The following is a 22,997-nucleotide window of genomic DNA, read 5'->3' as shown; positions in this document are numbered from 1 at the left end:
TGATGACTCTGGCTGAGTCGACCTCTGGTCTGGTCGAAACTGGGTGAAGCTGTGAAATAGGTGATCAGAATCAGAATCAGAATCAGAATCAGAATCAGAATCAGAAACAGTTTTATTGCCAGGAATGTTTTCACAAACAAACGAGGAATTTTTTTTGGTGGAAGGTGCAACATTTGGACATGACAAAACAAACAACAATCAACACGACAGAAAGACAACAAATAATGTGAAGTGTTTGGGTGTGTGCTTCAAGTGGTGTGTTTTAGTTAAAGTGCATGTTAAAGTGACGTGTGTGGAGGAGGGAAGAAGAAGGAGGAGGGAGGAGGAGTGAGGAGGAGGAAGAGGAAGGAGCGGGAAGAAGGAGGAAGAAGAGGTGGTAGTCCTGGGGGTGACAGTCAGTCAGTCCGGGTTCCATTGATGAGCCCGACTGCCGACGGGAAAAAACTTTGGTGTGGCGGGTGGTCTTTGTCCTGATGGATCCCGAGGAGGGACTCGAACAGGAGTGTCCAGGGTGGGAGGGTCAGCGACAATCTTTCTGGCCCCAGTGACCTGGAAGTGAACAGGACCTGGAGGAAGGCAGATTGCAACCGATAACCCTCTCGGCCGAGCGGATGATGCTCTGCAGCCTGCGCTTGTCTTTGGCTGTGGCTGCAGGGTGCCAGACGGTGATGGAGGAGCAGATGATGGACTCAACGATGGCCGTAGAATTGTACCATCATTCTCCTGGCAGGTTGAATTTCCTCAGCTGCCTCAGGAAGAACATCCTCTGCTGGGCCTTCTTGGTGATGGAGCGGATGTTCAGCTCCCACTTGAGGTCCTGGGAGATGATGGAGCCCAGGAAGCGGTAGGACTCGGGAGTCACACAGGATGAGAGGCTGCATTCCTCCTGAAATCCACAACCATCTCCACTGTCTTTAGAGCGTTGAGCTCCAGGTTGTTCTGGCTGCACCAGGTCACCAGGTGGTCAGTCTCCCACCTGTAGGCGGTCTCGTCCCCACCAGAGATGAGTCCAATGAGGGTGGTGTTTCAAGATTCAAGATTCAAGATTCAAGATGTTTTATTTGTCACATACACACACAGGGTGTGCAGTGAAATGAAAGTGGCAATGCTCAGCAGGAATGTGCAAGGGCAACAAGTACACACTATTTACAAATAAAAAACAACACAATATTTACAGTAAGTGTGTGTGTGTGTGTGTGTGTGTGTGTGTGCCTAAGAGCGCGAGTTGTGTGGGTCTATGTGGCGGTCCTGGTGAGGTCGGAGTTCACAATCCTGATGGCCTGAGGAAAGAAACTCCGTCTCAGTCTCTCTGTTCTTGCAGCGTGACTACGGAGGCGCCTGCCTGACCGCAGCAGCTGAAACAGTCTGTTGTTGGGGTGGTGAGGATCCTTCATGATCCTGCCGGCTCTGGTTCTGCACCTCCTGGTGTACAAGTCCTGCAGGGTGGGAGACTACTCTCTGCAGAGCCTTCCTGTCCTGAGCGGAGCAGTTGCCAAACCAGGCTGTGATGCTTCCTGTCGGAACCAAATCTACAGCTCCAGAGTAGAAGGACTGAAGGATCCTCTGGGAAACTTTAAATTTCCTCAGCTGCCTGAGGTGGTAGAGGCGCTGCCTTGCCTTTCTCACCAGAGTGTCTGTGTTTGTTGACCATGTCAGATCCTCGGTGATGTGGACTCCCAGCACCCTCTCCACAGTAGTCCCGTTAATCCCCAGTGGTGAGTACGTCCTCTGTTGTTGTACCTTCCTAAAGTCCACAATCAGCTCCTTAGTTTTGGTGACATTCATGATGAGGCTGTTGTCCTGGCACCAGAGTGACAGATCAGCAACTTCCTCCAGGTAGGCCTTTTCGGAGATCAGGCCCACCACCACTGTGTCATCCGCAAACTTGATGATGGTGTTGAGCTGAACCTGGCCACACAGTCATGTGTGTACAGGGAGTACAGTAGGGGCTGAGGACGCAACCCTGGGGGATCCTGTGTTCAGGGTGAGGGATTTGAGGTGTGTCTGCCCACCCTGACCACCTGTGGCCTGGCGGTCAGGAAGTCCAGGATCCAAGCACATGTTCAGTCCCAGCTCAATCAGCTTGCCGGCCAGTCTGGAGGGACTATGGTGTTGAAAGCTGAACTATAATCAATGAACAGTAGTCTCACATAGCCCCCTCTGGCTGTCCAGATGAGAGCAGTACCTGGGAGACAGCATCATCCGTGGATCTGTTTGGGCGATAAGCAAACTGCAGCGGGTCCATGGAGGAAGGGAGGAAGGCGCAGATGTAGTCCTTTATCAGCCTCTCAAAGCATTTCATGACCACCGAGGTGAGGCCACCGGTCGGTAGTCATTCATACATGCTGGAGAAGCATTCTTGGGCACAGGGACAATAGTGGATCTCTTGAAGCAGGCGGGGACCACGGACTCAGCCAGAGAGGTTGAATATTGTGGTGAACACTGGAGCTAGCTGGTTAGCACAGGTCTTTAGTACTCGCCCAGATATGCCATCTGGACCTGCAGCTTTCCTGGTGTTCACCCTCAACAGAGCCCTCCTCACACTGTGCTCGGTCACAGAGAGTGTGTGTTCATCTGTTGTTGTTGTTGTTGCTAGCCTCAAACCGTGCATAAAATGAGTTCAGGTCGTCCGCTAGGGATGCGCCGGCACTCACCATTTCTGCTCTGGTAGTTTGTGATAGTCCGTAGCCCTGCCATAGGCGCCTGGTGTCGCGCTGCTCCATCTGTGATTCCACTCTGTCTCGCACCGCCCTCCTCAGTCCATAGACCGCTGCCTTGTACTCGTCCATGTTGCCGGATACAAGACCGGAGTTATAGGCAGCAGTACGGGCGTTCACAGCTTCACGGATGGATCTATCAACCCACGGCTTTTGATTAGGAAAGACCCTAACTTTTACCGTGGGACGATGGTGTCCTCACTGGAACTGGATTGGATCATGTCCCAGTCAACGATACTCAGAGCGTCCTGTAGCTCAGCCTCTGATTGGTCAGACCACGTCACTACCGCTTATCCTTTGTTTATACTCCGGAAGCAGAAAAATGGCGGCATGGTCTGATTTCTAACGGAGGAGAGAGACAGCCTTGTAGCCTCTCTTGAATGGCGATAGCAGTGGTCCAACGTTCTTTCCTCTGGTAAATGTGCTGGTGAAAGTTCGGCATGACTTTTTAGGTTTGCCTTGTTAAAGTCCCCAGCCACCACCACAGCTGATGCCGACATAACACATCATGTAGGTCCTGTCCGCTTGTGGTGGAATGCGGCTGTGGTGATGACCGAGCTGAACTCCCGGGAAGGTAGAATGGACGGCATGAGATCGTCAGATGTTCCAGGTTCGGAGCAGGAACGAGAAAGAGTCTTAATGTTCTTGGGGTCGCACCACATGTTGTTTGTCATGAAGCAGACCTCCACCCTTAGATTTACCAGACTCTTCCGTTCTGTCTGCACGGAAAACAGAGAAGGACTCGGTTGGACATATGACTCGATCCGCACCAGCGGGTCAGCCAAGTTTCCGCCAGACAAAAGATGTTACAATCCCGCATGTCCCGTTGGAATCTGATCTAAAATCATCCATCTTATTTTCCAGAGACTGGACGTTAGCAAGAAGGATGCTGGGCAAAGGTGGACGGTGGGCTTGAACTCTCAGTCTGTTCTCGATGTTTGTAGTAGCGGCTCCACTGCTGTTGTTGTGGTTATCTCTGCCGCCACGCTGGATCGATGGAAAAGTGGACAAAACCCTTGTTTGTTTATGTCCAAAAGATGTTGTTAGTGCCGATGTGTTTGTGGCAAAGAAAATATTAAAATAAACACAAAAACTAAAACGGCGACTGGACACGGCCGCGCCATCTCATCCGCGAACTTTAGGAGCTTGACGGACTGGTGACTGGAGGTGCAGCTGTTGGTGTACAGGGAGAACAGCAGAGGGGAGAGAACACACCAACAGTAATCAAGTATGACAAGAATGATGATTAGAAAGTTGCTCTGCCCTAACAGGTCAATGTCTCCTCATCCAAAAGGTTCTGTTGATGATTACAGTTCATTCGTTTTGGTCAGTGAAGTTACGACATGAGAACAGCCTGAACAGAGGAGTGACGGAGAGGGCAACCAGCACAGCACTGATCAGGCAACATAACAGAAGAAGAAGAAACTGTGTGGTTGTGTGGGTTTACTTACAAGTCATGAAACCTATGTTATTATTTAGAATACCTAACACTTTGCGATTGATTATCTGCTCCATCTTTTCCAGCTGCAACATTATAACGCTAGCAGTAACAAACAATAACATATCATAAAATAACACTTACAGACGAGACTGGGCTTGATGAGTACTTTTAGTTTTGATAGCACATGTTTCCAATATTAAGTAAAAAATTGTGGGAGATTCTTTTGAACCTTAACATAATCTATATATATATATTCTTCTACCACGGGATTCAGTATTTAATTAATCCACAGACCCACATTCATCATTTGTAAACTGGGGGATCCTTCGAGGCGATAGCGGTGTCCATAAGTGATGCACATGGTCTGAAAGCTGGCAAGATTAGGTTAAGGGGTGCAGTAAAGCAGTACATCAAGTTGTTTACATGAATCTGAAATCAAAAGTGATTAAGTAATTGATATAAATTGTAAAAATGCTTTGAACATTTTTGGGGAAATATATGATAATCATTCCAATGCTCATGTATGTCTTATAAGATGTTGCAGCAATTTTGGGGTTGATAGCATTTTTTATTTAGATTTGGTCCTAAACTAAAAACAAATGTAACATTCGAGAATTGATAACATTTATAAAAATACCACATTGGGACACAAAGACCTTGAAAGACTGTAGAAAAGGCATGTTGTGATTCAGTATCAAAAACCTTTGACATTTGGAGATTTCTGTAAGAATTGCATTTTTCAGCGATTGAATGGCGAGCGCCGCTATTATGAAAACTGCGCTGAAATATTTTCATTTTAATACATCAAGGAAATCCATACATCCTCTGAAAGCCCACGGTATTTAGTTTGTGGTTGTTTCAGTGAAATGCAATTAACAGGTCATTTCATGCAGTGACGTCAAGTCTTTTCCAGTCTGACATATACAACGGCTGCTATGGCGACACGCATCATCACACATTACTACAGTTGGGCTCATCGGATCCACTCAGCTTTTCAGTCATGCCCATCCATCCATCCATCCATTATCCATAATCTAATCACTTATCCTTTTCAGGGTTTTAAGGGGCTGGAGCCGAGCCCAGCTGACATTAGGCAAAGACTGTTTCGGTACCACAGTTTGCAGAAATTTTCAAAACCACTATTTTTAGAATAGGTAAAAATGACATACTCTTCGAAAAAACCTCATAGTTTATGCAACAATTTTTATTGTGATAATCATGAAGTGGGAATGTCTGTAAAGGGCTATCCACAGATCCATTTTTATTCGCATATTTTGAGATTAGAAGTCAGGGGATTTCTTCGAAAAACTGCATCCAAGTATTCCCTCACTAAAATGTGGCCTTCCTTCAGAGCGTTACTTAGCCCCCTTGGACAAGGTTGGTACCAATGAGTTCATTGGGTTGTCTAGTTTTATATATCAGTATCTTTACTAACTTTAATACTGAGCCGGCAAAGCTTCTCAAAAAAAAGTAATTTCTTAGAGATTGAACTCACTGATGACGTTAAACATCCGAGACCACCTGTACGTTACTGAATATTGTAGTTCTCATAACAGCTATCGTACTTCCATTATTTCACGATTGAACATGTGAGGTTAAGGTCAAAAGCATCCATGTGTGATTCACATCATTCTAGCTGTTTATTCTTCTATACAGATACAGAATGAGATATTGCAGGCAACTTTTCTAAAGACTAAACATGTACGTTAATGCATAAATCATAGGGAATGTTCTAATTTCAAGACACACCAGTCAGTTATGATAATTACACCAGCCATTGTAATCAATTTAACAATGATATGCTGTCATTTAAGAATGATATAAATTGCTCTGACAATACAATATTAGGGAATCATTAAAACATTTTCTAACTTTTTTATTATGTCCACACTGCAAGAACTAGAAACCATCGAGGTTCAAGGGACTTTTTACATCAGTTTTTGCCCAATGTCAGACTTTTTTGTTTTTCCCATAACAGAGTAAAAGTACTTTCCCAGCACAAGAGGAACCATGAGATACAAAAGTGTATGATTGGTGATATGTACAGTAGGACAGAAAGTCCTTGCTCCTGTTCAGAGTGGATGCCTCTCTGACATTCTTTTAGGCTGTGTGCGCCTGCTGCTAGTGGCCACCATTTCTTTGGAAGAGGGAAGATCAGCTCTCATCATCATCACAAAAAAGAAACCCAGGAGGTTTGCAGTCCTCACAGAGCAGTCGGGAGGCGTGGAGGAGCTTTGGCCGGGTTAAGATTCACCAGACCACCTCACATGGTTTAATAGTGTGTGTGTGCCACAGGGATCAAATGTGATATGTCACTGGTCACTGTGCATGCAGAGCATAGCGACAGCCTGTGGGTAGCTAATATTGAACACAGCAGGTTAAGAGAGTGGCAAATGTTGCCATCTCAATGTGTGTGTGTGTGTTTGTTTCTTCACAGTCTCTGCTGATTGTTTGGCTGTTACACTGGTATTATATTCCACACTCATGAATCACAACAGCTGCCGTTTGCTGCTGATATGGAAGTTTAATGCTGTTCAGATCTTGATCTCTGGGGTCCAAAATCTGAGTAACTCGATTTTCATGAAGCATGAACACTGATTATCTCAGTAAATCAAAACAGATGTTTTGTTTGGCTGCTGCAATTTTACACTTTTTTAACTGTTACAAAGTGTACAAAAACAAATTTAGCAAGTTGTTGTATTGGCAAACACAAATGTTATATATACAGTATATATATATTTATATATATATATATATAAATACACAAACATGACGAGTGAAAACAGTAATATGTTGTCGTTGTACTTTGCAGTGACATGAAAGGGCTTTGACATCACCTTAAATATACTATGTGTAGTTCTCCTTGTCGTGCTTTGCAGTTTAATTTTTATTTTGATAAGTGGCTCCCCGTGCATTCCAACGGTTCCACATTGTTCCACTGATCTACAGGAGGAGGTGTTAATGCCCAGGACGAACAGCCATGAGGTAGCAATGGCAAGAGAGAACAACACGAGCCAGGAAGACATGGATGTTATGTTTACGAGGGTGGATACAATTTTTTTTGTTTACAATTGGTCTATGAAAGAAGTAATGCATTCAACACATTTGATAGAGTTCAATTATTCACACAATGTGATAAAAAAAACTTGTGTGTCCAGAAAACAGACCGACAAAGTGAGTAATTACCCGGTTGCCATGGTGGAGTTTTGTATTAGGAGTTGGCTGAGACCAAAAGCTGGTTTCTAATTGGTGTTGAAACAAACATCACTAATCTCTAACCTTCATTCATCATTTGGTCCTTCGTAGTATTTAGAAACTACAGATGCACAATGAAATCTATTTCTCTTAACATTATCAATCTTCTCCCTCCCAGCTTGGTCAGGTCCTGCGAAGCCCCTTCATGAAGTTCGTGGCTCACGCCGTCTCCTTCACCATCTTCTTGGGTCTGCTGGTTGTCAACGGCTCTGACCGCTTTGATGGCGTCAAGAACCTGCCCAATGAGACCATCACAGACCACCCGCGGCAGGTGTTCAGGGTCAAGACCACACAGTTCTCCTGGACTGAGATGCTGATCATGAAATGGGTGTTGGGTGAGTCTTCTTCTCACACTCTAATTAAGTACACACTATGGAAGTGTTTGAAAATCTGCAGTATATTTTCAAAAAGATAAGTCCCTGTCGAGGCAGATTCTCCATCTTGATAAGAAATATGATGCAGCCGATAAAAGGGTCAAGGCAAAATGTTTCTGGATGTATTTCCCGAGAATATATAGCATTCATTGAGATGGATGTAATGTCTCAAATGACAATGGAACAATTCATTCTCTCTTTTATATTCCAAAGATCAAATAGAGGTTTCCTGGTTGAATGTGCCACAGACTTGTTAAAGCTGTGGCCATGTTGAGTCCCAACGACATGCTTAAGGGGAATTTGGAGGTTGACCTGAGAGGCGGTGCTGAGGAAATAGTAGCTGGAGGGATGGAGACCAAAACAAAGAAAAATGATGGGAACATGGGGGCATGAAGAATAAGATGGACAGCTGTGAGACAAAGACATACGCAACAGATAAATAGCCCATGGCCATATCTGTCAGGCCTCAGCTGCTTCCCATCTGCTCGTGTGCTTCCTTTAATCTATAAACACACACATTTAATAACATTATGCAAGTGGTCTGTATATCGGCGCACATATGCTCCTGTTTTTGTTTGTTTACGTGTAGTGGCACCAATCTTTGCCCATCTGCTGTCATTTTTGGCAGCAGGTGCGTGTGTGTGTGCGTGTGTGTGTGTGCGTGTGTGTGTGCGTGTGTGTGTGTGCCATAGTGTGCATATGTTTGTGTGTGTGCAATGTGTGGTGGCTTAGGAAGAGCAGCGTATTTCTAATTCCAGCAGCATGCTTTGAAGGCCCGGTAATTGTTACAGAGATGAAACTGATCAGGGCGCTTTTTCAGTAGGCAATTTTCTCCTTGTTGCTTTGTGTGCGTGTGTGTGTGTGTGTGTGTGTGTGTGTGTGTGTGTGTGTGTGTATGTATGTGTGTACGCGCACAAGTGTGTGCATTTACGCACTTGAGCTATAAGTGGGGGTGTCTGAATGGTTGAGTATAAATAATACGCTTTTTTTTCGACATCTGTGTGTGAATGTTTCTCTTTGAGCGTGACATTTGTACGAGTGCCTGTGAGAGACTCCTTGTTTATTTGTATCTTTGCACGATGTATCCGTGCACAGCAAAAACTGAAATTTAAGTAAGATGGAATGTCTCAAATCAAGGCAGATTATGCGGGGGGGGGGGGGGGTTAAGGGAGCAGATTTTATATTAGAGCATTTCACTTCTTTACCCTTTAATATCTTAATACACTATTTTAACTCATTATGGAGATTTCATTAATAGTTCTGAGTATAAATACCAGAGTTATAAAACTGTTTGATCAACCTTGACGATCTTCTTATCGTACACATCTTATATTTTTCATTTCCTAACATATTGAGATTCAATTTTGACCACATTTTATTTTATTGTTATCTTTCCCCACAGAGCAGCAATCATGTATTAATAGAGATAAACTATAGTAGAGAACAAAGACAGTACACTTTTGATTCCCGTGGCTCTGACTATGAGCCATGTGAGCTGGACGATGCCGTCCCATCATCCGTCACATGGACTGCAACCCGCCATCGACACAAAACCCACAGAGATCTTAAAATTAGTTAAAAAGTGAAGATTTTAAAAACAATTGCTCAATATGTAAAACAATTTTTAAGATTTAACAGATGCTAGAACCATCATCTTGAAGTAAGGCTTTATGTTTAGGAATTACATCTTAAAAACAGTACAGCGAAGCAGGGTATCGTGACAAAAAAAGATCAAACACATTTTCAAACATTTTGAGAATAGTTTTAAGGATATATTTGTTTTGTATGTAGCTGTACTGTTTAACCCGTAGGTTCTTTGAGACGAGATCCGTTTTATGTATCAGTATCAGCTTTTACAAAATCGTGGCTCATAAAATGGTCCTGTTCTATCGGCAGATCATTTTCCTTATTTAAAAAAATGATGTGCCTTTTATTCCTGTTTTTTGAGAGCTGACATTTTGCAGTATGATCCATGTGTATGTCCTCTTTCTTCAGGTATGATTTGGTCCGAATGTAAGGAGATCTGGACCGACGGGCCCAGAGAGTACATCATGCACCTGTGGAACATTCTGGACTTTGGCATGTTGTCCATCTTCGTGGCGTCCTTCACGGCCCGCTTCATGGCGTTCCTCAAGGCGTCCAAAGCCCAGCAGTATGTGGACATGCACGTACCAGACGCAGACATCAGCAACGCCTTGCTGCCCGCCGAAGTCGCCTACTTCACTTACGGTACAAAGTCACTGCAAACATATGATGAAAGGCTTGGAGGATGTCGAGGAGTATGATTTCTCTGGTGTGTTTAAGAGTCAGCGTTCCTGTGTGTGCCGCTCTTTTCTTAGTTTTCTTTGCCATTGTGACAACCACTATTCATGAGAGCGAAACATCTCCATTCATGTATAATCCCCCAAAATATGTATACTGTATATATTTTGCTTCGGATCCACAAAATGTCAAACTGCTTCGCTTCTTATCTATCAAAAATATTTTTGGAAAAGGAAAAGCCATTTATTGACACAATAAGATCCCATGTAAAAGCTTTCATGAGGGGCTATGATGGGCAAATCAGATACATATGTGTATAATAATGTCGTGAATAACTAAAAACATGTTCTGGGACACGATAAAATGAGGGTGTTTTTGTCATTTAGATTAAAAAATTCTTATTCTATACTTAACATATGCGTGCTCATTTTCTTCTGTCCTCTCCTTGGCTCGACTGCAGCGCACCACATTTAATTAGAGAAATGGATGTAAGTGCAGATATATAAAACACGCAGGCTGACAGGAGCTCTGCAGACGAGCCGCACAGTGAACAGTCCCCAGATAATTATTAATTACTACCATTTTTATTCTGTCTTAATTTGATATATACACCTGCACTTTGGTCTAAATATCCGCCTGATAGATTTCAGAGTATAAAACTAATCAGAACAACTTCAAGTTAATTTCCAGAACCAAAACCGGCTGCAGGCTGCTGGGCTGTCCACTCTTTAGTGGGCTGCTGAGGTAACCTTCATCAGTGCTGTCCCCTGGTGGTCTGACTCTGTCATGACATATCCGTAAATAGATGGAAATGGAAATGACTGGTATGTCAGTTATTGTCATGAGCCGTTCTCCATATGTCAAATAAGTGCACACATGGTGTTGGTTGTATTCACTTCTTGTTTTACAGAAACATTGTTTTCCTCTCTTTTACTTTTTTGTGTTGTTGTCTTCACTTAACTCATCTCTTTTGTATCTTTCCATCTAGCCACATGTCTGACTGTGCCTGCACCTCCCTGTTGTTCTCTCTCTCTCTCTCTCTTTCTACGTACTTCTCCTTGGACACACTATCCCTTCTCTTTGCTGCCTCATGCTCCTTTCCTCCCCCCCTCCATCCTCCCTATCCATCATCACTGAATACAGTTTCTTACTGTATCTTTGTCATAATTATATTCTTTATGAACGTCTCTTCCAAACCAATTGAGTGCAGCTGCAATCTTTTTAAAGCCAAAGGAATGCAGGATTTTCACAATAGGATGTAATGCACAGTAGAAAATAAATACTGTGATAGTAAACCACACTCACACCCATTGTTTCAATTGGATGTCAGAAATTGTTTGACATTTTAAATCCACAAATGCAGCTGTGGATGATTATTAAAAATTAGATTTCAACATTAGTTTTGGAGCTATACTTAAATGCCTAATACATCAGGATTTATGTAGAGTGTTAAAATTGGTCAAGTCTGAAGTAGGGTCCTATTTTATTGTTCAAATTGGGAAACCAGTTTCTCTCGAAGTCAGACCATTACAGAATGATCTCTGGTTGGACTGCCGAAGCTCAATCAGATATTAATAGCTTACCCAGCTGCTCGTCTTTTTCTTTCTTCTCCTCCAGCCAGGAACAAGTGGCGCCCCTCAGACCCCCAGATCATTTCGGAAGGCCTGTACGCCATCGCTGTGGTGCTGAGCTTCTCCCGCATCGCCTACATCCTGCCAGCAAACGAGAGCTTCGGCCCGTTGCAGATCTCACTGGGGCGCACGATCAAAGATATCTTCAAGTTCATGGTCATATTCATCATGGTTTTTGTGGCCTTCATGATTGGCATGTTCAACCTGTACTCGTACTATCTGGGGGCCAAGTACAATCCTGCCTTCACCACGTGAGTAATGCATGGCGGAGATAGCGACTGTGATGCGATGGTGGTTCTGTTTACATATAATCATTTACATATGATTCACACATCAGCTGATGCTTTCACAACACAGTGTAGCGATATGGAAGCCCGACTATGATTGTCATCTATCAGAATTAATAGAAAATAAATCTAATCTGCTGTAACTCTCACAGAAACACATCCATTCTTGACTGGAAGAATTAAAGTAAAATTGAGATGGCAAGCATTAGTGAGGTGTGTCAATTGCATATTCTGTCTGATCTGTGGGAAAATGATGATAACAAATGTCATATTTATGCGTCATTATGTCAATGATGAGGCAAAGCACTGTGGCCTATTGCGTTGTTTAGGTCAATATGGATATGATAGTAAAAAAGAGAGCAAGAGGAGCTGTTGGGCAGTGTCTCAAAAGTGTTTGATTCCAGTCCAAATTATTTGGAGAAGTTTCTTTGAGGCACAATCACTTTTTCCCATTGTTCAATAACAAGCCAGGGTTCGGGCAGTGCATTTTATAGACCAACTCTGATCTGTGAGGCAGGATTTACCACAGCACCAAAGTGGTTGACAGTGATATGATGGAGCCCGTTGCACCACATGACAACAGTCTGTGGCTCACTCGGGACTTTTGGAACATTGGCGCTTGCCACGGCGAACATTAAGCTCTGTGTAAACATGCCTCAGGCTCGGGCGCACGTCATTTAAAGAAGTCCTGTGTGGGGAAGTGCTAAAATGCATTCTATAAAGCATCATCAGCATATTATTCACATGCAGACTTCATTCAGCATTTACATGAACCATTCAACAATAGTTTAGCATTTCGTCCAAGTCTATCTTTATACAATAACCACTTTCCATATTTATATATATATATATATATATATATATATTATGTGTACACAAAAGTAGCACTTTAGTAGCACTTCAATGGCACTTACTTCTAGCTCTTTGTAGTTTGGCTTTCTTGAAGATATTATACCATCTTGATTCTTGTTGTACTCTCATGGTTGAATGCACAGATTTTAAGTCACTTTGGATAAAAGTGTTTAGCTCAATTAAATGTGATTTAATGTTGATTATCTTCCTCTCCTTGATGGTTGTGAAGTAATCTCTTCAGCACAACTACTCTATTACGGCGGGGGCAGAGTCTGAAGTTCTTGTTCTGCCTTCAGCAGTCTGAGTTCGTTGAATGGGACATAGCATTATTGTATTTGATGATAGAAAATCCTCCAACCAAGGTAGGAATGATAACCGTTAGTACTCTAAGGGCGCTTAACCTGCTAAAGTGCTGCATTTAACTTCGTTATAAGGGAGCATCCATTCAAATAGCCAACTGCACACTTTAACCGAGGAGTCAATTTACACTTAAAAGGCTGAATTGCATAACACCAGCCTTACATGGCCTTGAATCTGTTCTTTCACATTAACATCAGCAACAATAAATTAAAAGTTTATTCTATCTACTTTACTGTGGAATTTCTACTGACAAGTTATATATCAACCTGCTTGTAAAACAACTAACGGGTCCCATACGTCCCGCAACACATCAATCTGAATATCAATGCTTCTGCCACCTTCCTTCTCTTGAGCATATCTGCTGGTCTGCATGCTCCTTCTTTCACATCAGCTGCAAGACTGATATTGTCTTATATTTGTAGAAAGCTATCCAGAAAGTCTGTTTATCATCATTAATCTCCAAATGAAAACACTCTCTGTAATTACATTGTAATTGACCGTTCTCTTCTTTGCAGCGGTTATGACCATCGTATAAAAGAAATCCAATGGGTTGATAATCAATTAATGAGTCTCAATATCTCCGAATTATGATCCGAGTCCATGAATCTTTCGTTCGAGCTTTGAGAGAATTTGAAAAAGACTTGGCACTCAATGTGTAATTCATTTCTGATCAAATCAAAGGAAGTAATAAATGGATTAACACATGAAGAAGGATACCAATGAATGAATACACTTAGGTTCAAATTGCAAATGGTAATGATTTGGGAGAGTGAAGGAAGGATGTGATTTCCAATAAGATACCAAACTAAACTCTAAATGTTAATATGAATCATTCAGAGTGCTATCCGACACCAACTCCTGATCATATAAGAAGATGTAAGTTTCCTACTTTGTGCCCCGTAGTCTCAGGCGGTTGGCTCTGCTCCCGTTGGAGTCGACTAGGAGTCAGAAAACTGGTCCTCAGCTGGCCTCAGATGCCCTCACAGTGGGACTGGCACATATCTTTGAAGTTGAGACACTGCTGTTGCAAAGTGGTTATGGGAAGAGGGCACGTGATCTTGCTTAACTTCAGGTTCTTGATCCTTGGCAGATGATTCAATGAGCCGGGGGTTAGATACCGTTCTAAATACTAAGACTACTCGTTGAGATAGACACTACTCACGAGGTTCACGGACGGACGAACTGAAACAAATAAGGCTTAGAAGGGATTCAAATATGATACTTAAGGCGCGTAAGAAGTTAGAAACTCGAAGAGTATCTGGAAAGTTTGAATCAGGAAAAACGGGAGCGTGCATGAAGCTTCGGAAAAGAAACCGGACGTACAACTAACACGAAAAGAAGAGCGAGGTTGAAGAAAGTGGAAGAGTTCTAGCTACTATCTTAAAGAGGCACTATCTTATGACCAATGAGTTATAAAACTCTCAGCTATGAAATAAATGTACTTACGTCACATACTTCCCCCGCTGTGGACCATGATCAAGACCTTTAGAATATGGAGACTTTGACCCCGATGGTCGCAAGATGGCAACGTGGTCGCTCCGTGAGCCTGGCCTCACTGAGGTTTACACAGGTTGTCTATGTGTCATCTCACAGACTAAGGAAACAGATCCACTCCTTTGGAATCATCTGTTGGGAAACTTTATTGGGGTTACTGAATAATTTGAAAACTTGTACGGTGTAATTCAGTCCTACTGAAAATAATTGTACACCTCCTGTTTTACGTTTTATTATTTGATCTGGTAAGGGTCTTCTTGACATTTGTTGAAACGAGAAAGAGGGGGAAAGAGAGAGAGGTGATGTGTGTGTGTGTGTGTTGGAAAGAAAGACCTCAGTTAATCATTAGGTGTCTTCACATCCTGTTGTTAACTTTGTTATCTTGTGTTGAGATCTTTCTCTGAGGGCTGTGGACCGTCAAAATTGTCACCTTTACTGACTGAAGTGACGGAGCGCCATCTGGTCTCTGAGAAGGTTGATTCACAATCAAGGTTCAAGGTTCAAGGTTTTTTATTTGCCATCTGTGCCTAGACCAGCAGTCCAGACACATCGGAATTATTTTTGCAGGGTTCTCCGAGTCAACAGAGGTACAAAACAAACACACTATAATAATAATAATAATAATAGTAACCGTAATAATAATAGAAATATGAAACATATTTTAAAAAACACTGTACAAAAAACACACTGTAAAGTGTGTGGTAAAGTGTATGCAATATTTACAGTTTTAACAGTAATAAGTAGGTAAGTAGGCTAGTGCTGTACCTAGCTTGTAAAAGGAAAGAAAGAGGGGGAGGGGACAGTGATATGGGGATATTGCACATGTTCAGATGTTGGGGGAAGGTTGTGTGGGGCTATTGCACTGATTGTAGTGTTGCACATTTTTCACAGTTTCAGGAGTGCCTCTTTCTCAGTAGCTGTGTTGTGCCATCAGTCTGACTGTGGCAGGGAAGAAGCTGTTGAAGAAGCGTGTCCTGTGGGTGACGATGCTGTCCGCTCTGCTGTGTCTCAGGTTGTATGTGCAGTGTTTGTGTCGGAGCAGAGAGTGAGCTGGATGAAGTGAGTCTCCAATGATTCCCTCTGCTCGTCTCCGACAGCGCTGCACATACATAGAGTCCATGGACGGAAGTTGTGTCCCTGTGATCCTCTCCGCGGTCCTTATGACTCTTTGCAAAGCCTTCCTCTCTGCCTGGGTGGTGTTTCCATACCACACAGTGATGCCTGCGGTGAGGATGCTCTCGATCAGTCCTCTATAGGCCTGGGTGAGAGGGCGACGGTTCAGACCAGCTTTCCTGAGCATCCTGATGAAATAAAGCCTTTTCTGGGCCTTTTTCACTGTGGCTGTGGTGTGAAGAGTCCAGCTCAGGTCAGATGTCACCTGCATTCCCAGGAATATGTACCCGTCAGCCCTCTCCACCTCAGTCCCTTTGATGATGAGAGGCTGTAGAGGGGGAGGGTTCTTCCTGAAGTCCAGGATTATTTCCTTGGTCTTGTTTGTGTTGAGGATGAGGTGGTTCTCCTCTCCGTAGACCAGGATGTTGTTCACCAGGGTCCTGTAGCCCGACTCATCCCCGCTCCCCTTGATGAGCCCCAGGATGTTGGTGTCATCGGCGTATTTGATGAGGATGGTGTTGTCCTGGGTGGAGGTGCAGTCATGGGTGTACAGGGTGAATAGTTTGGGGCTAAGGCAGCAGCCCTGTGGGGAGGGGGGGGGGGGGTGCTAGTGAGAGTCGCGCGCGAGCGGAGAAGGATTGTTGACGGGGGAGGGGGGGGGGTGCTAGTGAGAGTCGCACGCGAGCCGAGAAGGATTGTTGACGGGGGAGGGGGGGGGGGGAGTGAAACTCGATGGCTCTGGGTTAGATGTCTCAATGTATAAAAGAGGCGTGTCCGTCAGTTTTATTTTTTCTTACCAAGCTATAGTGATTTGCAGGCAGTCTTGCGGGCCAGAGTTAAACTCAAACGGGCCGCATGCGGCCCGCGGGCCACTAGTTGAATAGGCCTGCTGTAGAGCTATTGCTACCGCGTCATCCACTGATCGGTTGGGGCGGTAGGCAAACTGGAGGGGGTCGACATTGTCCGGGACCGTGTGGTTGATGTGGGTGAGGACCAGTTTTTCTAGGCATCTCCCCTTTGAGGGCTGAGAGGCGGGTTAAAGGGTTTTGTAAAGTAGTTTTGAAACTGGGCACTTCGCAAATGATGGAAAACAGGCTTCCGGACGCGCGTGAATTAAGTTATCAACATTTAATGGCAGGAAGTGTAAAACAAACATTCAAGGCCTCACGAACGTGCTCTTCATCGGCTCCTCCGCCCTCCTTCCGGCATCGAGAATACCTGTGGAAGAGACCCGATTTCTCTAATCCACGGAGTTTTATACTCAATGTCCCTGGCCCCGGTCAAAACGTCAATTCCGGTCAAGTCGCTAAACAAGTATTTTCACAATAAGAGTCCCGTCTTCTTATTGTCCGCATTAAAGTCACTTTCACAATAAAAGTCCCTTGTTATTGTAAGTCACTTCACGGAATTCAACCGGCCTCGTCAATCTATAATACTAACATAGTCACTCTCATGCAATATACATTAATTCCTGCCATATACATTTGCATAGAGTAAACATTACCCCTATGCTTCATAATACATTAATAACAGAACCAATATTCTCCCTAATATTTTCTATTATAATATCTTTCTATATGTATTAATTTAAAACATAAGACCTCTGCAGATGTTATCAAAATAAACTATTACAACCTAAAAGTTATATCCAGCCAGCTTGGTCCAATTTGACCAATCAGAGTGGAAGACTCTTTGTCATTGCAGTTGATCATCTGGTATGTTAAGGTTCACACTTCCACTTTGCAACAAAGCTCGGACTCAAGAAGTCACACATAGCTTCGTCTTTGTGCAAGCTGGGTAAGGAGTCATCCTCCCAGGTTAGAGAAACAGACGGGTTCAAAAGCGATCTGTTCATTCAGTAGAGCATGGTGCTTATGCTGTTCTGCCTAATTTACCCTTTTCATATCAGTGAAGAATACATGGTGCGACTTGAATTCTTGCCCACGGTTAATGTTTCACTAACAGGCTTTCCAACCATGACAGACTGCTTCCAGGTGTCAACATCTGTCTCCTCATTGATCGTAAACCTTGTGCTGTTTGCTTGTTTGTTGTTGCTGGTTTGGAGTACTTCCAGTAGTTTGATGCACCATCGTTTGCTCGCATGAGGACAGAAACCTGCCTTTCCTGATTTGTGGGTCCAGTTATTTTGTCTTAGATCCAAGTTCTCCTCCCACAATAGAACCAGGATAAAGTAAGATCAAGTCAAAGTGACCTGGGTGCATTGCCACCACTTAGTTGATGGTGATTCAGTGTTTTTGGCACAATTCACCATAAAGACGGCTTGCCTATCCGTCTGTCTGTTCCTCTTATCTGGTTATACACCTGTCTGTCCACCTGCATGTGCTCGTGTGTGCACTTGTGTCATTTATCTATGTGTGTAACTAACCTTTGTATACACACTGAACATTTACACACATTTGATTTGCATCATCAGGTCAGCAAGCTTAGCAATTGACAACCAGACAGTGTCGTACAGTTCACACCTACAGCTCATATGCAACATAAAAGTAGTTGGAGTCGGATACCTGGTGCAATAATACCACCCACCCTTCTCTCTCCTCTCTGCTGAGCATGTACAGTACAGCTCCGGCTCAGCCGGCGCACAGAGTTCTGCTTGACTGCCCACATGGAGCCAAAGAACCAGGCAACGGGATCGACAGACAGAACGGAAAAGATAGAGAGACGGGTAGAAACGGAGACTAATGGAGTCAAATGGACAGTTAAAAAGATTTAGGTCACTGCCTGGGAGTCAGACATAATGAAGACTTCTCAAAAAGCAACAATTACAGAAAAGACCCCGCGCCCTGCAGATAGAAGTCTCTCATCACCATTACACATTTCCATCAGGAAAAATCTGCATTAATACACCTGTGGTGCTAATAATAGAAATAACTTCTCCTCATCTTAAAACTTCTGCCTACATTTCTTGTCAGATGAGGCTTTTTTGGCAAGAAAATGTCCCCGCCCTTTCAGTTTCCTACTCTGTCAACGGGAGGAGTATTGAGATAGCGTGACAGAAACCCCTTAAGTTATGCTGTTGTTGTTGTTTTTGTTGTTGTTGTTTTTGTCAGTCTTGCCACTAGGGGTCAGTCAAGGTTCAACCAGCCTGGACTGAAATGTGCAAAGTGTTTGTTGCTTGAATCTAAGCATCCCTTTTCAACAATGCTTTGTCTCCACGTGTTTTAAAGAACTTGCAGTCCCTGCACTGAGATACATATTTGCGTCTGTTGTATCTGAGCAGGTTTTTATTTCTGTCCTACTCGATTCAATAACAAAGTATGACATATGCAATATGTTTGGTATGATAATAATAGTCTTGTCCGCAAATTGAGAATTCACAGAAGAAACAAGGTCCCGTCTCTTTTCTCTGAGGACATGAGCCAGGGTGGATGTGTGTGCTCGTGCTCAGCTCTGTGTGTGTTGGAGCACTGAGACTTCAGCTGTCTGACTGGGCCTGTTTGATGGAGGGCAGAAGAAAGGGCTGGTCTGAGACAGGAAGAAGAGGAGGGAGCCAGGTGTAGGTAGCAATGATACCCCGGGAGGGGCCACTCATGCTGTGGGACAGAGGGAGGGATGTGAGGCGAAGGAGGGGGGAGGATATCACTCTCTCTCACACACATAGACTCACTCACACACATACACAGATACATGCACAGTTGGATAGGGCTTAAAGTAGACTGAGCAGTAACGGCCACACACATACCCAATCCCTGTGGGCGTGAATTTAAAACACAAAAATAAAAACACAAATGCCTTTTGTTGCCCATTAATGTGCAAATATACTCTATCAGTGATACCCTATAGAGGGGCACGCTCAGACACACACATCCACAGTGTTTGTTTTTGCATATGCTAGAACAGATGCTGAGGTAGGAATACACAAATATATGCAGAGATCAAATCACACGCGCACTTATCAGGATTCTGATTTGGACAGCAGCGGTGGAGCAGTGGACCTGTTTCTGTGTTCTAGTCAAGCATCACAACACTGCACACACTCAAAAAAACGATTCAAGCCCTTCTTAGAGGTGACACATTTAAATATTGTTTGATACATTTAAATAAATCAATTACAAAACGAAGATATTTATTTTGAATGGGTGTAACACAAAGTGTATGAATACTTTCATGTATTAGATTTATTTAGGTTACACTCACAAAAACGATTCAAGCCCTTCTTCGAGGTGACACATTTAAATATTGTTTGATACATTTAAATAAATCAATTACAAAAATAGATATTCATATTTAATGGGTGGAACACAAAATGTATGAATTCTTTCATTTATTAGATTTATTTAGGTTAGATGGTGTGCATATCAACTCAAAATAAATGTGTTTCATTGAGGACTACCCTTTGCGCATGCGCCAGCTGAACATCAGTTGTTTACAAGGTGAAGACACTTTCAGGGCTGTACGGTGGTGTAGTGGCTAGCACCGTCGCCTCAAAGCCAAAGGTCTGTGGGTTCAATTCCCAGTCGGGGCGTTCCTTCTGTGTGGAGTTTGCATATTTAGTTAGTTAGTTTATATTTTGAGTTGGACAAACACAAATTAATTTAATTTAATGAATATCGTTATTTTATTTGAGATGTATTTGATACAAATGAGTTGGACTAACTTAATTACATTTTATTGCATTGATGTGCTAAATTTGAGTTGGAGTTGCATATAATTATTGGATGGAAAACCTGCCAACAATTTAATTGAGTTCATCCAATGAGTCATTTCTTTGAGTGCAGGCAGAGACCGAGAGAGGACAGGGGGGGTGCAGGGGTGAAGGGGAGATGAGTGAAATAGGTGAAGGCAGTCCAGAGAATTAGAACAGACATAACGGGGTGTAAAGGTCAATGAAAACATTCTGAATACTGATTATATTGATGCTGTGGACATCATATAGAATACATGCAGTACAATGTAAGCTAAAGCTAACAGTACTGGAACACAGTATAATGATAAAGTCTTTAAGGGATGAAAAGAGAACCATAAGTATATATATATATATATATATTATATTATATTATATATATATATATATGCAGAGGATGGTGATTTGAGCTTGGCTGTTTGTTCAGGCGTAATGTGGGAGAGCAGCCAGGACGCATGGACAAAAGAGGAACATGAGGCAGAGGATGAGAGAAGGTCAGAGAGACAAAAGCTCAGCCACACAGGCTCATGCTACCAGTGACCCTTTGAATCGGTGGGATGAAATATTAGAATAACTCGTATCGTATGTACATGTGTACATTTTTTAAGTTTCTGTTTTTTTCCCCAGCAATTAAATATTACTACTTTTCACATTCCTGCACTTTTTTTTATATTGGTTATGTTTTTCTGACAACACAAGCCTTCATTTTTATTTTTATTTTTATACTGGCAAGACAGGAGGCACATCTTACAGCCGAGAACAAAACAAACGCAATGCAATGTAAATGCAGAGGGACAGGGAGAGAGGGAAGATGGTGAGAATGTATGAATGTATTGGCTCTGACGGCGAGGCGGAGGTGCCGTGTTCAGCCTTTCCAGTCGAGCACATCTGAATGTCAAAATGAGGAGAGGAGACACGTTTACCATTAAGGCGAGACACTTAAACAATACATGTAGTGTGACCCATATGGGCTCTTAAATGTCATCGCTCAAACCAGTAGCTCTAAAGTTTGTGACCACATTTATATTTTTCAACACATTTTTCCACTAATATGACAAATGATTTCATACATTCAATTCCCCTCTTATATTAGAGGGACATAATCCCTCTGAAATAGCACTGAGACCATCATTGAGTTGAATTGAATTCCTTTAGTTGAGAGCAGGGCATCTTCAATAATGATCATCAGATGATTACATGAAGATGTAATGGACGATAAAGACACTGGTGACTCATAGTCACTCAAACAGCTTTCTAACTGACTGGTAACCAATTTTAACTTCACAAGAGTTTATTTGTAAAACCTGTCCCTGGCTAAATCTTCAATGTGTCCTATTAACTCCTCATAAAATGAGTCTTAAATGTTCACGTACATGATTATATAAAATAATTAATGTCCAAGACAAAAAGTCAGCCTTCTCACCAGCCGAGAAACCATGTAAAATACATGAAAATAAAGTATTAATTACAATTGATGTGTTTCAGTGTTGAGGGTAAATGTCCCAGCATTATGGAAACAATTTAGGATTAGATTATTCATTTCTAAATTAACGATAGACATATGTAAAATGTATACATCATCAGTAACAGGTGTGGCTGTGCTTGCTGTTATGTAAACGTCCCCAAAAATCATTTTCTTCTTGGTTTTGTCAAGGCTAATAAAGACGCCACGGTACAAAGGAGGGCTGTTAACCTCAGTATTAATATTTTAATGATCTTTTCCTCTTTTTTAAGGCGGTGCTTTGTGCCCTGCAGTTGTATTCTATGCCTTGCCCCGTGTTATCTTTCCCTGGATGTGCCTCTCGTAAAGACTCCCAGAGTATCGCCTTACTGTAGCACACTGCTTCGGACAAAGTTGATGTGGATAAGCTATAACTCGACGTTCACTGTTCTATAGAGGGATGATGTCACATGTAATCGTCGCCGAAATCCAGATTAGCCCACACAATGGTTTGTGCTGCTTTTTCTCTTTCACACATTAATGGAGACAGAAAAACAGACCGCAAGGGAGCAAGCAAATTTAAAAAAAGTTGATGTTGTGTTTGATACCGTATCAAAAGACTCTCTAATAGCTCTTCTGGTGACGTTGTCCTCTCCGCTTAATAACAATTATCGCACAAGTTGCCTAAAGACAGACACTAAAACAGCATCCTTTTATTACTTCTCATTTTGTATCACACTACTTGTCATAAAAATATGCATACACTCATAAACAGACAAACTCAAAACACGCATGCAAGCTTACCAGCATCTCTCGGGGGCAACATTCATTCATTCATTCATTACAACATTCAATGAAGTGGGCAAGCCCCTGCTGTCGCCATGGTGACAGCCATATTGTTGCGACAGAAAGAAAGTTAAACTCAATTTAATATTTAAAGATGTGTTTCCCTCTAGTTGTCTGTCTGACTGACATAGTGTCTGTCTGCAGGAGAGAAGTAGAGAAAGAAAGTAAGAAATTGTGAAGGAGAACATTAATATCTTGCTTTATCAATTATGAAAACAAAAGTACAAACCATACAAATAGGTTGAGTAACAGAAATGACTAAAAGCTGTTGGGATGAAA

At 42.7% G+C, this 22,997-nt stretch overlaps 1 protein-coding gene across 1 annotated transcript in view; it reads left to right on the top strand.

Moving 5' to 3' along the window:
- The window catches only part of trpc7b (transient receptor potential cation channel, subfamily C, member 7b), a 58,614-nt gene that overhangs the window by 23,003 nt on the left and 12,614 nt on the right, over positions 1 to 22,997 (top strand). The window contains exons 5-7 of the mRNA XM_056440183.1: positions 7,532 to 7,748; positions 9,783 to 10,016; positions 11,667 to 11,931. Of these exons, the coding sequence (XP_056296158.1) occupies positions 7,532 to 7,748; positions 9,783 to 10,016; positions 11,667 to 11,931 (716 nt within the window). The remainder of the gene's footprint in view (positions 1 to 7,531; positions 7,749 to 9,782; positions 10,017 to 11,666; positions 11,932 to 22,997) is intronic.

The sequence above is a fragment of the Pseudoliparis swirei genome, chromosome 19 (genome assembly GCF_029220125.1).
Source record: "Pseudoliparis swirei isolate HS2019 ecotype Mariana Trench chromosome 19, NWPU_hadal_v1, whole genome shotgun sequence".
NCBI lineage: Eukaryota > Metazoa > Chordata > Actinopteri > Perciformes > Liparidae > Pseudoliparis > Pseudoliparis swirei.
Note: the sequence above shows the minus strand (reverse complement) of the source record. Positions and strands in the feature narration are given on the sequence as shown.